This window comes from Medicago sativa, chromosome 8 (assembly GCF_051527215.1).
Source record: "Medicago sativa cultivar Bolivia chromosome 8, Bolivia_mono, whole genome shotgun sequence".
Taxonomy (NCBI): Eukaryota; Viridiplantae; Streptophyta; class Magnoliopsida; order Fabales; family Fabaceae; genus Medicago; species Medicago sativa.
The window spans coordinates 33,021,968-33,040,442 of NC_140756.1; the positions used below are offsets into that span (position 1 = coordinate 33,021,968).

At 30.3% G+C, this 18,475-nt stretch overlaps 1 protein-coding gene and 2 long non-coding RNA genes across 3 annotated transcripts; 1 reads left to right on the top strand and 2 right to left on the bottom strand.

Moving 5' to 3' along the window:
- Nucleotides 1–335: 335 nt before the first annotated feature.
- On the bottom strand, nt 336–6,444 carry LOC146898564 (DNAse I-like superfamily protein). Its single transcript, XM_085732005.1, has 11 exons — nt 6,201–6,444; nt 5,700–5,771; nt 5,430–5,505; nt 4,330–4,408; nt 4,130–4,234; nt 3,130–3,649; nt 2,809–3,002; nt 2,571–2,679; nt 2,042–2,193; nt 1,010–1,239; nt 336–720 (listed from the first exon to the last, which is right to left on the bottom strand). The coding sequence occupies exons 2-10, from the start codon at nt 5,769–5,771 to the stop codon at nt 1,035–1,037; spliced, it is 1,512 nt and encodes a 503-aa protein (XP_085588131.1). The 5' UTR covers nt 6,201–6,444; the 3' UTR covers nt 336–720; nt 1,010–1,034.
- An 8,198-nt stretch (nt 6,445–14,642) lies between these two features.
- On the bottom strand, nt 14,643–18,198 carry LOC146898565 (uncharacterized). Its single transcript, XR_015021656.1, has 2 exons — nt 17,229–18,198; nt 14,643–15,598 (listed from the first exon to the last, which is right to left on the bottom strand). It is a non-coding gene; the product is annotated as an uncharacterized LOC146898565 (long non-coding RNA).
- Nucleotides 15,535–16,453, top strand: LOC146898566 (uncharacterized). The gene is made up of 2 exons (XR_015021655.1): nt 15,535–15,674; nt 16,150–16,453. It is a non-coding gene; the product is annotated as an uncharacterized LOC146898566 (long non-coding RNA).
- Nucleotides 18,199–18,475: the final 277 nt, after the last annotated feature.

Below are 18,475 nucleotides of genomic sequence, written 5' to 3' on the forward strand. Positions count from 1 at the left end.
TCCAAGATAAAAATAAAATATCGGACGAATCTTGCTTATTGTATAAGTTTAATATTATTCATTCATTCACCATAAAATATGGGTGGAGGTGTGTATAAAGTGTATTGCACCATTTGGCATTTGTGCATAGTAAGCATAATTATAATAAAAGAGAAAGGAAACAACATAAAAAATAACCCACAATATTTCTTGGTTAACTGTGTTTTCAGCACCATGAGGAAAAAAAAATCACATTTCATGTAATATAACCACCAATTTAACCTTTAGCCGAATCTATTTATTTCCCCTCCCTCAAGTTAGAAAGTTGTATTAATTTCAATGTAGGCGAAAATAAATAATTGAAAGCACCAACAAATTGTTTCTTTGTGCATGGTGATAGTAGACTTTTTTAGTTAAATGAAATGACAAAATCATTAAAAACTCACATACACATAAGTGGAAGAACCAGGAGTCGAATACCGATCACGCCGTTTGGTTTAATAATTTTGACATTTTTGTTGATTGAGTTAGGATTTGTGGACAGACTGTAATTATTATTTTTTCTTAGTTTATTCACCGTTCTAATCACATTTTCTATTACAATTTCCTGGCTTCATAAATTCTGAATGCTATAATTTGTTCTTTGGAAGTTCCCAAAACCTTCTAACTCTTCTTCACTTCGAACGGAAAAATTGCAATATCTATTCACTCTTGCAATCATTGTGGTTAGTACATCAATACCTGTTCACAAGTTCAAAGACCAATTAAATATTCTCTTATTAATTAATATAAAGTTCGTCAAAATAATTAATCTAAATATGCATTAGAAAAAGGCCACAAGCTACAGAAATTATGTCCTAATGCTATCATATGATAGAATAAAACTTACTTCAAGTTGATTATATAAAATTATTCGTGTTAATTTGTCCTAGTATATAAATCACTATCATATTTGGCAACAAAAAATCACTATCCAATGTCTTAAAATTCAGAAATTAAAATCATTTTTTTTTTTTAAATTTTGCAATACCTTAAATAATGTTAGGATTGGTGGTTCAAGAATAAAATGAAGTTCTTGTAGGTACAAGATCATGAATTTGAAAGTTGAAAGAGGAAACTTTCTTCTTTTGTCCCCTAAACATGACTTCCACTTCTACCAAAAATGTTGCACAAACAGGTCGATGGTCAGAAAATTTGAATTCTTTACGCACGTATGAAAGTTGTTGTATTCCCCTTCCATGCCATAAGATTCTATCACACCTGCAATTTTTTATCATTTAGATTCTTTTTTTTCTTATATAAAAATAATTAACTTAAATAATCAAATCACAAACTAGATCCTCTCAAAAATAAAAAATAAAATAAACACAAACTAAATATAATCGGATCCGAATTGCATGCAGTCAGGAGAGATTTACGTCCGATCAAGATCGGACGGTCAGACTGTATGTAATCCAAATCCGATATAATCTTAAAATATGAACGAACCGTTACTAAGATTTTTTTAGTAGATTAAATGCATAATTAGACTCTAGAATAATTTATTGAGTAAGAGTTTGATTATTGTTTGTCCAAACATGAACTAAGTACACAATTTGGTCACAAAAAATGTTACTTGTGTTACTTTAGTCAATTTTTCATCTGTACAAAATGGTCCATCAAGGATAATGAATGAACAATTTGTACAGAAAACTTTCAGGGATCAAAACAACACATAATGTACATTATTTTTAATGTTTAACCAAAGAAATTATCTTGTCTTAAATTCTTCGAACTGCTGCGTTTTAAGAATTGGACTGGACCAAACCAGCCTGACTAGTTTGCGATCAGGTCTCAGTCTCTTAGAACGTAATCAAATCGACTTGGCTCAACTGGTTTGTTTTATTCCATTTTGTTTAAGAAAAATACTTTTGTAATAATTATATTACTCATCCGGTTAAACCGTGTTTGAACCAATTGAACTATGACCAAAAGGTCTCATTGGTTCGATCTCCGGACCGTTACTAAAAATATTGCTTCAAACTTTTTTTTTGAAGGAATATTGCTTCAAACTGATACATACCAAGCTGGAGTTCTCCTTTTGTTCTTTGAAACCTTTACACCTTCAGCATAATAAGTATCTGAGTTGAATGCATATTTATAAGTAGGTGCAAAGTAGATCTTCCCCTCTTTCCACCCCTTAAATACACGACCAGCTTCCCTTTCCATTTTAAGCTGTGAAAAATAAGTAGTATATATACAAAATGTATAATCAGAAAAGTAACAGAAAGGCACTAAAAAAACATCATGATTCATGAAAAACATCAATATGAATGTCTTCCATTTCAATGCTAATAATTTTTTTTTTTTTTAACTGAAAACTTTAATTTGCGGTCGCATTTTTCAGTTACATCGCAATCCTTGATATTGTGAAAAATTATGAAAAAATGCAGCTGATGCAACAAAAACTGCGGCCACACTGCGGTTGTAGACAGTTAGTCAAAACCCTGAGTCTAAGATACTTAGGAACATCGACAGATTCTTGAAATCACAACATGGAAACATGTATCATACAACATACCAACATTCTTTGGCAAGGGAGAAAAAAGTACCTGATCCTTGTTAAATAGTGCAGGCCAATCCTTCATTTCCACAAGCCTTTTAGCATCATCGCGACTCAAAGAAATTCTGTAATTCAAGTCCCCGAACCATATGATTCGGCTGGAGATTTTTTTTTACCATATGATCAGAAATTTTGATACTATAAACATGAAAAATAACTAACAGTTATAATAAAATCGAAAAGTCTCTGCATTATAACTTGTAAAACTAGTTTCGAATGACACTTACTCGTGATCTAAAATTTTGTCAGGCATCCTACTGTACTGATTCTTGCAAATCTTAGGAAACTGAGTGTTCTTTAGTATCTCTATGACATCAAGATTTCGGCGTAGCTCATCGCCCTCTTTCTCTCCCGACGCCAGATGACTGCAGATAAAGCAAAAACTTGTCTGATAAAATGACATGCTCACAGATATACACCCCTGCAGCACCATAAAAAAAATTGGTAACACTTGTGTTAAAGTATTGTTTTTCATTGATACTTTATAGTTCATAAACACTTGCATTAGAAGAGAAACAGAAAAGAAAAGAAAAATTTGTTTTAACTACCTTGTTTCCGAGGCATCCCATGATACCGCGACTAGTGCAACATATTCTTAAATGTCCTACATATTGAATAAGTTCCTTCTTCATCCATACACTAACAAAAATTCCAACCATTTGCTTACAAGTAACAAGACTATATTTCATCTGATTAGTAGCCAAAGCAACGGAAATCGGATAACTGTCATCTTCCTCTTCTGTCGAAGAATCGTCTAAATATACATTTGATTCTTGGCAACGAAAACAGAAATCCTTAGCAGCCTTCCTTTCCATTTCAAGTACGCAGTTACAACTTTTTAGCCTCTTTCCGTTTAATTTCTTGAAAGTTTTCTTGATCTTCTTTAGAGAAGGCTTTTGGAAGTACAATGACCCGCCGAATAATGCAGTAGGTTTTAGCCCTTTATTAGAAGAGAAATCTGAAGGACCATTGAGTGATTGATTGATTAAGGCAAGCCATTTTGCAGCAGGTTCATTGTCCTCTAATACAAGCACATTTCCAGCATTCAAAGGGACAATCTCCTGAAAGCTACAAGTTTGAAAAACAAAAACCATACTAAGAATGCATTAGAGCAGAAATCATCAACTATACTGTTTTAGTTCATAACTGTGTTACAAATTACGGATCGCAAAAAATAACAGTTTGTTCAAATTTTGCTTCGCAACAGTGTATAACGGAACAATAGCGATTTGCTAAAATTCCATTATGCTATAGTACCATCGCACATCATAGCTGCTATTTGACAACACTGATGCCTTACAAATCATATCTTGTGCTAAGCATGTTCTCTTGAACTGCTTTAACAAGACTGCTCGATCTTCGGATCAACCGAAACTAAGGATCCCTGATCAAATGATTAATTGTCTTTTCTTTTATAAATCGATTCCAATAGTCGATTGACATCGTTGAGAAAAAAATTAAAATACTTGACTGAAAACTTTTTCATGAATTAAAATCAGAAATCATGACACACATACACGCGAGCGTGCAGGGATAGAGAGAGCATACCCCAAAACATACATATCCGGTTCATTTCGAACCTGAAGAAAATCACTCAGATCAAGGTTCCCACTGGGGCATTGACCTCCAACGTTCCATGTTGCAGCAAAAACACTATGATTTAAAGCACAGGCAAATAACTATTATTTTTAATATAGTCACAAATATTGTGTAACAACATGAAGTTATAAATAAAATATTTTAATTACTTGAAATTCTGAACTGCTTCACAAGAAGACATGGAAGGTACTGAGCCTTGATTTTGAATGGATGAATCAGAAATTTCTTCTGCAACAAAGAAAATGAGAGAGGAACTATTTTATAATGAAAAAAGTGGCTGAAAAACGTGTAGTATGAGGTTTATTCTATTCTTGAACATCCTCCACCAGTAACAAATGAACTTTCATACAGTAAAAGTAAAGGGTATATTGTGGATAATGAAGAAGAACAAAGAAAGATAAGAAATTGTATTTTCATCTTAAAAGTCTAAATATTATTATATTCTGCAATTTGGATCAAATCACTAGATGTTCCACCTTATCTTATAACTCTACATGTAAATCAAACCATGCTATCATAACAATAATTTTTCTTTTGACAATTTTCCAAATATTCTTCCTAAAAGAATAAAACTAGAATGAATAATTCTCTCAACCACAGGTTATAGATATGGAATTATGGATAAAATATCACTAATGGTATATTCTTTTTCTCAATAATCTGAAGAAATTTTTTATGCCAAGGTAAAAATGAGATATTGTGGTAATTAACAAAACAAAATACATGCACCATTTTTTCTTCATTTTATTACACTATCTAAAATCAAACCAAGAATATATTCTTATAAATTACAAAAAATAAAAATAGCATTGGTAGTTACATTCCATATAGTCAATGTGAATTTTCTGTTATTTGTTAGGCCAGCTCATATCATCATCTTTACAGATAGGATATGTATTTTAAAAAACATCATGCTTATACATAAGATAGAAGTGCATAAAGCTTCCATACTTTAATCTAAAAGAAACAAAGAAGTGATAAATATTCTCCAAACAGAAAAGCAATGATTCAAAATTGCATTCTCTTCATGTTAAAAAGTAGTGACTCCACCTTTTCAGGAAAGCAAATTGAAGTATTGAATTGGATGATATGTCCAAAATAAAATATAAAAAAAATCAAGAAAAGATTAACATTGTCTATGTTTGTCACCCATTAAAATTAAAAAAGATTATTCTAACTTTATATATTGTGAGAATATTGTCTGCCTCTAATTTAGATGAACTAGAATGAATTTGAAAATAGAACTCACCATGTGAATCAATTGAACTTCTTTCTATTGTCCTTCCATTTCTCTCTCTCATAGTCAACACCTTCCAGATAAACGACTGAAATCACATTCGAAAGAATAATTACGAAATAATCAAGCATCATATTCGTGTTTCTGCAACAAGCCTTACACAAGCAAAGTACATCATCAGTCACATGACATGAAACCATTAAAAAAATCCATGACAGAGTGTCTGAGACTCGAATACGCATGAAATTGCGCGTAACAATATATGAATAAGTAGAAATTAACCTGTTTTTTCCTCTGTTGATTGCTTGGCATCATATCAGAAGCTGCTTGACCATCCTCAAATTCATTGTCCATCTAAATTTTCAACAAAAGGGTGTGTAAATAGTAAATTAATGGATTCAAAACATTAGATTTCAAAACTAATCAATGCAGAAAATACATTTTTTTCAGTAATCATTCTAAACCAAAAAACAAATCACATGAAGGACTTCATGCACAGATTTATGAACCTGAACATAAAGAATGAAACATTGAGAGCAAAACAATGCAATATATATAAATTCTTCTTCATGAATCAAGAACTTCAAAAACACAAAATGGCATTCATAAAGAACCAAATCTGAGACATTTTGTAATCATTGGTACCATTAAAAATGTGTTAAGATCCTATATATAATTCTTATATCAAATCAACCTCTTATGTAAATGCCTTTCCAGCATCAATTATCAAACAGAATAGATATTTTCATGACAAAATCAAAAAGGGGGAAAAGGGAAAGGAACCTGAAGAAGAATCCTTGTTATAGAACTGAAAAGTTTGATAGTGTAGTGTGTAACCAAAAGGGATCATGAAACATACATATATATACCAACAACACAAGTGTTTGATGATTTCAAAAAGGATACAAGAGGAGACAGAGAAAATAGGTATAGGTAGAAATAGAGATGAGTAGGGTGTTTCTTATTCAAAAAATTGGAAAGAAAAAAAGATTGAGGAAAATAAAAATACAAAAGGAAATAGTCAAACAAAAAGGGAAGAATTGAATAGAATCTTATATGTCCTTTCATTCACATTTATTATTCATTATTACTATTATTATTATTATTATTATTATTATTTGATACAACATTTGATTGTCTCTCAAAAAAGCAACATTTGGTTGGTCCTAGTAGTAAGAGATTTGACCGCGCTTTCTCTTATGGAGTATGGCGTTTTTTCTTTCGTCTTAATCCTCTGATTCTGAGGATAATCAGAATTTAAGTAAAGTTTAGTTAAAAATTATTTCTGACCTATCATGGTTGGCTCAAAGATAAGGTCATCAACACAATCATTTTAAAATAAGTTTGGGAGGACCGAGGCCTCTAGCCCCCTTCTAACTTCGTACATGGTTTCAATCAAAATTTAAACTAAATTTCTACATTGTGATTCTTACATAGTGAGATCAACTACTTGAATGGATTCAAGGCTTTAAACAAGCAATTACAAACTAGATTATCAGTTGTGACAATAAAACTCACCTTGAATCTGCAACATGTGCTCAAACGAAGATTAATCATAGTTAAACGACGATGAATTCTTCAAAAAACCTATAACATAACATGGTTATCAAAAAATAAAAATAAAATATTACTATTATTTGAGAGGGTGTGACAACAAAGGTTATAATTCGTCCGTTTGTTCTTTGTTTTATTTGGAGTATTAGGGGAAAAAACAACAAAAGTGGTTCTTTTTAAAGAGCAAAAACCAAAAAAGAGTGCGTTGTTTGAGGCTTATTAAATGGTGAGAATTGTCTTTGAAGTTTGAACCTAGTCCTTTGTGTACTAGTTTGACTGCTATTAAGGGTAGAAAAGAAATGAAGTTACTTTTACTTTCTGTGTGATCTAAGTCTAGAGAGAGAGAGTAACTAACCCCACGTGTGAGTGTGCTTGCCTGCAAATAAAATCACAACAGTAAAGTAGAGGACGGTTTGTAATGTCTCCTGTGTGCGTGACACCAAAAGGGTTGCTTCCACTTTGTGTTATGAAAAATGAGTGAATCATCAACTTCGTCCTTGAATTTTCACGGGTCGGCCAAATTCATCTCTCAATTATGCGAAATATCAACTTAGTCCTTGAATTTGTTAAATGTCAATCAAGTTAGTCCTTCTGTCCAAACGGAGCGTTAACGGAGCTGACGTGGCCGTTAACCTCTCACATGTCAAGCGCCACGTAAATAGGGACTAATTTGGCCGATAATAACAAACATTTCAAAGGACTAAATTGATTGATTTGCAGAAAATGTTTTGGTTTTCTTCTCAACCGGCTCTTTCTTCCCCAATTGTATAAAATTGGAACCCTAATTACACAATCTGCAATCTACACTCTAAAATCACCAAAATTTTCTCATATAATAAGTGGTCCAGTTCTTCTCCAATTCAAAAAACTTCAAACCCTAATTTTTCCGTATTGAATCTGAAAACCAAAATCCTCAAAATTTATTGAAGCAAAACTATTGAAATTGAATCTGAAATGATGGGGGGTGGAAATATGGGAAAAAACAGTTATGAAAGTCGAGCTTCATCTTCAAGCTCCAAGTTTAATGGTGATGTGAGAGTGCTTGAATGTTGGTGTCCTATAATTTGTGTTGTTAGAAAATCCAATACTTCAAAAAACCCAGGAAGGCCATTCTATGCTTGCCCTCTGCCAAAGTTCTATGCTTACCCAGGAATTTGTGTTCTAGGAGTGTGTAAAGTTCTAATGAAAAGAGGTTGAAGATGATTAAGAAATATAACCTTTCTGTAATAATATTTCTATCAAATTAGTCCCTGAATTATTTCTCTATCTATCAAATAGATCTATACGTTATATTAAAAACCCATCAAATAAGTCTCTGAATTGTTTAATCAGATATCAAATTGATCGTTGAAGAATATATGTACAAAATTAAGTAAAAAAGCCAGAACACACAAATTGAAACTGAAATATTAACATAGGCAAAAGTCATAGGTCATAAGTCATGAGTTTGAGAAATTACATAGGCAAAAGCAACCCAACTATGAGGCATTAACAAGTCATAAGTCTTAAATACGTGAGAATCACCGGAGATGATGACGATTTTGGAGAGGTGGGAATGGAGAAAGTTTTAGCAGAAAGGAGAAGGGTCAAGGACGTTTTTGATGTTTCTGAGTGAAATGTGAGGAAGGAGGTATGGGTAATACAGGGGCAAAATTTGAATAACATAAAAAAATAAAAGTGAAAAGGAAAAACTGGAATTTTTCCACTATCCATCAAATTAGTCCTTGAACACGTGGCTTTCTTTTTGCCATGTGTACAAGACAACACAGCATTCAGGGCGACATATCAGCATAGCTAATGGAGCACTTGGACGGAGGGACCTTTTTGATGGACGTCTGACAAATTCAGGGACTAAGTTGATATTTCGCATAATTGAGGGATGAATTTGGCCGACTCGTGAAAATTCAAGGACGAATTTGATGGTTCACTCTATGAAAAATAGAATGTCATAGGCCTTCAAATTTTTAGGGTTTGTCTAACATACACCCTCCGGTCACTATTATAAGCAAAAAATCAACATTTTAGATTCATTCAATTAATGATGTATATAGTCTTTATTGTAGACCACATACATCATTTAATGAATGAATGTAAAATGTTGATTTTTGCTTATAATAGTGACCGAAGGGTGTATAAAATATTGCTAGAACTGTTAATTTATATTGACGGGCACGACAAGTCTGATTAATTGTAGGGTTTGAGCTTTAACTATTTAGCCCAAATTTGTATATGCTTTTTAATTTGAGAGGGTTAGGTCTCGTGCAAAAAAGACAGTTTTGAATCTGAGAGGTCCTGGATTTGAGCCTGGCTAGTATTATTGAAGGAATGTAATAAATGTAAATATTTTTATAAATGTTCTTTGAATATGAAAATCTTCTCAACCTTAGATTGGACTTCATCCACTCATCCTAAATTTATATTAGAAAATAAAAAAGATAAATGTAACAACATTTTTTTTCTAATTTAGTTCTTGGCCTGAAGGAACACGGCAGCGTCAGTGCACCGTACCACATTAGAACATGCCTCCATGCATCAATTACAGACATGTGTCCTCTAACTGCTCCCTAATCACACGCCGCATATCCCGGAGGCGATTATTCTCACACACGCTTATATAAGGGTGACTTAGCTTCACCCTCAAAGTATGATTCACTTTTCCTACACTTTTTACACACTTTTTCTCGGGTGGCACTTTGGTGACATAATGTCACCGTGACATTAAATCTGGGCCACACAACACACACCTTTGTGTGGCCCAGATTTAATATCACCCATACAACACATCTGGGCCACACAACACAAACCTTTGTGTGGCCCAGATTTAATGTCACCGTGACATTATGTCACTGAAGTATTATCCCTTTTTCTCGGTTTCAATATTGACTTGAGCGTTGGAGTGATAACGTGCATGCAGGCACATTTCGTTGCACCGCGAAGACTCATCACCACCGTACCAAAGCACTTTACGTCACCGTTGCATCCCATCCATCCTTACCACACATATCAATAACCATTAATAATATCTAACCATTATAAATCCCCGAAAAAAATCTAACTGTTATAAGTAATTGATAGTTACAGATATACTACCCCTAAAAAAGGGTATAAATATACTATTGAATCCAAAAACTATATCTTTCAACAAAAAAAAAAATTAAAAAAACTAATGGCACGTATTTTATGTTCTTGGTGACTCTAAACCCAGAGATTTATAGTTTTCTCACATTGGATCGATGCCTACGGTTGCATATTTGGTTTTACCTGTCACAAGATATTTTTGTTTGTCCTCCTTATCATTTTGAAAGTTACTCATACTAATAATATATAAATTGTAAAATAGCCCTACATAAAAATACCATTTTTGGACCTACTTATTTGCTTCTCTTCTTTTAGTTAATTTCATTTCATGTAAGAATTACGTGATAAAATGAACAAGTTTGTATAGTTGTTAGATTTTACCAAAACTATGTCATTCGAACCATTTTGTTATGGTCTTGAACCATTCTTTTAAGGAAAATGCTTAAGAAAACCAATCAAAGAAGTTTTATGTTGAAAAGAAACTTTTTAGGTTTTGAGTAATTGAATTTATAACTTTTAATATAATATTTAATTTTTTAACAAGTATTGTTAAGTGTCTTTATCACACTTGTTAGCATAACACTTTCTTTTTTTTAATTTTTAACAAGTATTGTTAAGTGTCTTTATCACACTTGTTAGCATAACACTTTCTTTTTTTTAAGGAAGATATGCATTATTTTTGGGTGCAATCATGATTTCTATGAAAATAATCAATAGGACCATCATACACGGAAATTGATCACGTTCATCATCGTAGTACCTGGAAAAAGTTTGTTTTGGATATATTCTAGGGATATGGCAAGCGTGCATTATCAATTTCAAATATATTATGAACTTGAATATTGTGATTTACTACTTTTTATGTAAATTTTTGTATTAAAGAATTAATTATGTAAATTTTTGTATTAAAGAATTAAGATTCCAAATTCAAGTAAAATAATTTTAACTGGTTATAACACTGTTACTTCATTATGAATTAACATATGTACTTTGGATTAGAAGAGTTGAATGAAAAATTCTTAAATAGTCACATAACTATGGTCACAATTCTTCAAAAAAATAAATAAATGTATAATTAACTTTTTGATTATTTTTTGTATATAATTTAAAAGAAAAAAATGTAGACTTAATATATTGTGAATGTGCCTATGAGATTTATATTTTGCTCTTGTGACCATATAATTGTCTAAAGTTATAAACGAAGTGGGTCCTTTATCAAATCAAATTGTTTTTTTTTAAGAGAATCAAATCAAATTGTTAAAAAGCTCAAAACCATATTTATTATAAAAAAATAAATAAATTAAAAAAAAGAATGAGAGAAGTTATGAATTATGGGAGTCTAATACTTCATTTTAAAGGGCTCTAATTCTTTATCTTCATTTTGACATAAACTATGTATGGATTAATAATAGAGTTGAAAAGTGGTCCTTATAACTATAGTCTAAAGTTATGAATTATGGGAGTCTTTTATCAAATTCTTAAAAAACTTAAAATCATAGGCCTACAAAATTAGAAACTCTTCCAAATGGCTGAATGGACAGTCAAAGTCAAGTCCCCGGTCATGAGATGAGAATGGGCCAATCTCAAAAGACAAGTAACTGAATAAATCTAGGCGATTCTCAACCATGATATTGATTGAATCAAAAAGAAGAAAAAACAAATACAGAAAATTGAAGCTAGTTATAAAGTTGCACCTAAAATATATAGTATGGTCCCAAAGATGATTTTAGGTCATAAATTATTGACTTGGACGTATTTTCATTCCCTATTTTTGCTCATTCATAATTTCAATCTCCTATCTTTAAATCCAAATATAGAGTCATCAATTTTTAAAATTTCTGAAATCTTATAAACCACTAAATTTAGATTTATTTTTGTTGAAGTGTTGAACAATGAATTGAAAAGTCGTCGAATGATATAACAATGTATATATTATTTTGGGAATGGCCATGTGAACTAGAACTAGTATTTTTGGATCATTGGTTAAAGAAACAACAAAAAAGTAAATTTTGTATTGGAAAAAGTATTATTTAACTTGATACATCAACAAAAATAAAACGTAAAATTTGTATTAAGATGACTAAAATCGTATATGCATTTAAACCTAAAATATTGATTCATATGTTTAAGGTGAGACTTAAATTATGAGTAAATAGGCAATTATCCCCCTAAAATTGTAAGTTTTGTCAATTACCCTCCTGAAATTAACAAAACTTCAATTACCCCCTGAAATTGCACAACGTTAATCAATTTACTCCATCCGTCAAATTTTTCTGTTAGTGAACATGACGTTTTGCAAATAACCCCCTGAAGTTTTGCACTTATGTGCAAAATGCCCCCCGAACTTGAAAATTTATATATTTTTTTCTTATCCTTGACTCAAAAGATATTAAAGGCAAACAATTAACAATTAACTTTAATATTTTAAACTCTACAAACTCCTAAACATTAATTCATGATCACATGCCTCATCATTCTCCTCATTGTTACATCTTGATCACTAATAACTTCTTCATTCAAATCAAAGAATATTGAGCACCTATGTGAAGATCCCATTGAAGTGTCCTCAACATGTTCTTCACTATTCCCAGTATTCTCATTCTCTTGTTTCTCATATCCATCCAACATATTCATTAACAACTACTTGTTAAATATTTGTTGTTTGCAAATTATGTTTTCATGCCTGAAACAGATAGTAAAATGTACAAAAAGTTTTTAAAATGAACAAGAATTAAAAGGGATGAGAACATGTTGTAAGATGTCTACAACATGTACAATTACTTAGCTTTAAAACTTTTAAAATATAGGTACTGAAATGCTAGAATGGCATGGTAATAAAGGAACAATGTGTGATTATGAATTAACATTTAGGGGGTTTGTAGAGATTAAAGTATTAAAGTGAACTGTTAATTATTTATCTTTAATATCTTTTGAGTCAAGAATTAAAAAAAATATAAATTTTCAAGTTCGGGGGGCATTTTGCACATAAGTGCAAAACTTCAGGGGGGGTATTTGCAAAACGTCATGTTCACTAACAGAAAAATTTGACGGAGGGAGGTAAATTGATTAACGTTGTGCAATTTCAGGGGGGGTAATTGAAGTTTTGTTAATTTCATGGGGTAATTGACGAAACTTACAATTTCAAGGGGGTAATTGCCTATTTACTCCTTAAATTATCTTTGAAGAATTATCGATAATTAATCTAACACTCAATGAAAATTAGTCATATAAATAATTTTGCAAGTGATACTCAGAACCTAATTTTTACTCTACTTACAAATTTACTCATATGAATAACTTTTATTGATTGTTGGATAAATTACTCGTAATTTTTTAAATATAACCAAGAATAAGAACTTCATTTAAACTCATCATCTTACTTAATTAAACAAAAGAAAAAAAATCATTTTCCTTTACCAAGTCTCTAACGTTTGTGGTACAACGCCACCCGCAAAGGGACGAAAGCCAGCCTAGAATAACACCAAAATGGAGGCAGTTTTTTCATTGATAAAAGCACATATATCATTCTCCCCAAAATAAAGGGTTACCATTTTTGCTTTTTAAGTGGCAAAGTGGGCCTAATTCACTCCCACTTCACAGACACATTCCTTGATGTTCCTCCTTTCATGCATGGTAACCTAAAACCAAATATCTCTAACCCAAATTTCAAGTTATCATCACCATTTTTCAAGCTATCTCTTCTTCTAAGGAGTAGAACAATCAATTCTTTCAATGACCCTTTGTCCCATTCTTTTAACGTAACTGAAATCATTTGTTCCTTTTTTTGTTGTTGTTCTAGTTAAAAAATGATACAATTCAACAACAAAAATATTAACTAAGAGAAAAAATGTTAAAAAGAGAAAAAAAATTTGTAGAATGACAAAAGAAAAGAAGAAAAGAAAGAAAAACCCTAAAAATAGGGTTCAGTCTAGGACATCAAGCCTCAACACTAACATCAACTCTGACGGAGGTGTCTGCCAAAAAGTCACACCTAATCTTAAAGAGTGTCCGAGCTTGGCCAAGACATCTGCGCAATGGTTACCCTCTCGAATGACATGTTGGAAAGAAATATTTAAAAAAAAAAAAAAACCCAAAAAATGTAGCTAGATAATATAGTTATTTTTAAACATTTGGGTTGATGATGACCCATTTAAAGACAAGTGGTGTCTTTTCCCCCATTCCTTCCGGATCATGTTATGGAATTTAGTTGAAACCTAGAACAGTAATGTGGCATATGTTTCAGCATGCATGACATCAATTTATCATATTATATGCTCTGGATATTTTGTAAGCTAATGCGTGGTTACAGTGTGACACACTAATGTCACTATTATAAACTCAGAATTTTGAACATTTGCAACTTGCAATTACTGTTTATTGATTATTTATATACAATAAAAAAATTAGACAATGAAAGAAAAGTTTATGCAACTCACTTTAATTAGATACATATGTCAGCAGCAGCATCTGATTATTAAAATTTGAAACAGTGATTTGTAAATGGAATATAAAGGTGTCATTTGTCAAAATATGGTGTAGCCCCCAGTTATAAGTTGAATGCTATAAAATGATTAATCTATTCTATTAACTATATAAGAAAACAAATGCCTACCAAAATTTCATAACTGTCCCTGTTTCAAATTTTTAACTACACTTTTTTTCAAGGGTAAGATGGTAACAAATTTTCAAATGGGAGACTCCTATGCTTTTTACCATTACCGGACTTATAATACCCTTCTCCTAAACTCAATTATAACTATAACACAAAGGTTACACTTGATATTTTGCAACTAAACTCAACTTTCCCACTTTTATCAAAATTTCAAATTTCAAATTTCAAATTTCAAATTTCAAATTTCATTCATTCACTTGAAATTTGAAATTTCATTCATTCACTTTATATTCCCTCTCTTACATTCTTTCTACAAAAACATACTTCATTTCTCTCATGTCTCCTTCTCATTTTATCTAAAACTCTTTCTCAATGTTATATCTATCTATTTCTTCTTCTTCTTCTTCACATTTTATTGTTTTCTATTCTTATAATTTACCTTCTATTTCTTCAGATTTCAAACTTCACTGATTGTTTTTATATCCATCATTTACCTTCTATTTCTAAAAATGTGTATCTTCATTTCTCTCTTCTATCCTTCTCATCTTCTATATTACTACTACTTTCTCTAATTTTCAATTCATTTCTGTCATCTCTCATCTTCTACAACTAATCTTCTCATTTGATTGTTGTTATTGCTGCAGGTATGAGAGAAAAGAAATTACTCGTCTTCATCAGGTGAAGAAAGATGTACAAACCGAAAATGAGATGATTTTAACTGTTAATTTTGTTTCCTTAAACTGTCGCCTGAAATTGCAAAAACTGAAGAGTGTGTGGGAGAGAAGGTACAAACTGACTCTGTCTTTCATGTGCTCTGTCTCTTTTCTCAACCTTAAAAAAATGTTTGAATTTCTTTTCAATTAGACCAACCACTGTCTCTCTGCTCTATAAATGTTGTTGCAGGATAATGTAATGGAGTTTTTGTCCCTTCATTGATCTACAAACAAAGAAAAGAGACACAAATGAGGTGATAGTTTGCAGCAAAGTCATTGTTATGAAGAAATAAATATGAGGTGATGATTCTTCATTTATATATGAAAATTATATATCTATTATAACAAACAAATATCTAACAAACCTGCTTTTTTAAATCTACAGATTAATATATTTAGAGAAGAAAAAAAAAAACTTGACAAGACTTTTAAACAAACTTTTTCGAGATAAAAAATACAAATAGAATAATAAATAACAAATTTTAAAATGAATTACTTATTTTTTCATAAATGTATTTTGAGAAGAAAAAAATAGTTAAAATCTGATTTTTAAGTCACTTTCAAATATTTATATGATAAAAAATATTTGGAGATGTATAGTTTAAATAAGAAATTCAAATAGCTTATTTCAGATCTATAACAAAGTTTAACACTATACTCGATATTGTTACACAAGAATTTTTGTACAAAACTTTGAATTTGCATTTTGACTTAATATCTGAAAATATTTTCAAGAATAACAAATTACCCTTATCTCATTTATCTTATTTGAAAGATTGAAAGGAAGATTGAAAGATGAAGAATACAAACAATTGCAGAAAGGAAGAGAGAAAGAGATGAAGATGTACATAGAAGAAACTTTTGAGTAATTTACGGTGAAGAACATAGAACCAAAACACGTTTTACAGCAATGAAGTTTGAGTAATTTAAAGAAGGCATCTTTTTGGAACATAGAACATGATGTTTTGAGTAATTTAATTAATGTATGTGACTTTTGGAGAATGGTGTTTTTGTTTTGTTGCTTGCCACTAAGTTGTATTGATTGCCTCAATTATCACGTGAAGGTTGCTTTTCTTCTTCTTGGTTTTTGCATTGCCCACCATCATGCCTTTTGTTTAATTTATCTTAAAAACACTATATATTAATGCTAAATATATTTTTTGTAACAAAAAACAATTACTAACTATATTTTTCATTTATATTAATACTCAATATTTAATATTAATACTAAAATTCAATTAGATATTTTGTAAAAATAAAAGTAAACTTATTATTTGTAAAAAAAACCAATCAATTATCTTTAACCTTTCATTTCTTTTTTGAATATTATTAATATTAAATATATATTTTTCATACTTTCTTACTCCTTATATAAAAAAATTCCGTGAAACTATCACAATACACGATTATTTTTTTTACCGATTTATAATCTATAAACATTAAGTGTCTTCGTAACTATTAATACTAATGTTTTAAGATATATCTATACAAACTGTTCAAATTTGAATACATAAAATAAGAGTGCAGCCAGGCAAATCAATAAAAATTCATAACTTTGCAAAATAATATTCTACTATGTTTATCAATTTTTCAGATCGATTTAATATTAAACCGTTTATAAAAAGGTAAACATTGATATTTCTAATCTCAAACAAAATTGTACAAATTATAACATAGATACTTCTGAAAACAAAGTTTTTTTTTTCTTTGTTATGTTTGTATCAACAATAATAAATTCAAAAAATCATTAAGAAAATGGAAGTGTGAGTGATCTTCATACAAAATATTTTTCATTAGAAAATTCAAAAATAAACACAAACATATCCTACACTAAACAATAAAATAAAAGCTTACATGATCAATCTTGCAGATCTGGTACTAATCTTTATGCGAGTCAAATCTAGATTACAGGGAAGAAGTTTTATTTTTTTCTGGTGGAGAAATATGAGAAGATTATAATGACCCTTTTTTCAAAGTGACTCCTTAAAAAAATTTGTTTTAACAGAAATATAGAGGAAGATTAAAGGATAAAAAATATTATTTTTATTTGCAAAAAAGGTGATCGGAAATGGACATAGGTGGCCGGTTTGTGGCTGGAGGCTTGAGTTTTGGGAGAGATTGAAGAAGAAGGAAAGTGATAGAATGAAAAGTAATAATGGAATGGAATGGGTGAGAGATTCCCGAAACATAAATGGGGAATAAGACAAAATTTAATGTCACTTGTGTGAGTTGAAAAGTCAAAGATGGAAAGAAATCATAAAAAATTGATAAAGTTTCTATTTGAGAGCAAATTGATTTGTTTGTGGGACAAAATTAGTTTTTTTTTTGAGAGATTGTGGGACAAAATTAGCGTTCTTGCTGCTCTGTTTTTTGTTAAAAAAAATTTAGGTGGGTTTTGTATAAAAGAACAACAATATCATAATCTATTATGATTAATTAAACTTCAATTTGTTTTGTTGTTTTTAAAAAATATATCACTAAAAAATTCGTTGGAGTGTCAAATTGTAAGATGAGATCCATTTTAAGGACTACAACGAATGATCAATTTTAATTAGTATTTTTTTTATATCTCTAATTAAACACCGCGATTGTCTAAATTTTATTAATATATTAATAAAATATATGTCGATGTATCAACTATTATTTGATCACTTCACTAAATCGCGGCAAAACACTTCACGACCCTAATGATCTGACACCATCAACAATTCTATTCATGACAGATTTAAACAAATTCAGCAGATGGGAATTTCGGAGTGCTTCCCAATTCAGTCAAAGTTCCCCAGTATTCACAAAATCAAGATATTATGTCTAAAACCACCTTCATCACTCTTGCTCAGATTAATAAAATCAAAAAATAAAAGTTATATCAAAACTATATATATCAAAACTATATATATATATATATATATATATATATATATATATATACTAATTAATATATTCATAAAATAGTCTATGAAATGTATTTTACGATAACAATATTATATAATACATTAATAATAATAATAATAATAATAATAATAATAATAATAATAATAATAATAATAATAATAATAATAATAATAATAATAATCGATAAAAAATACATATGGGACACA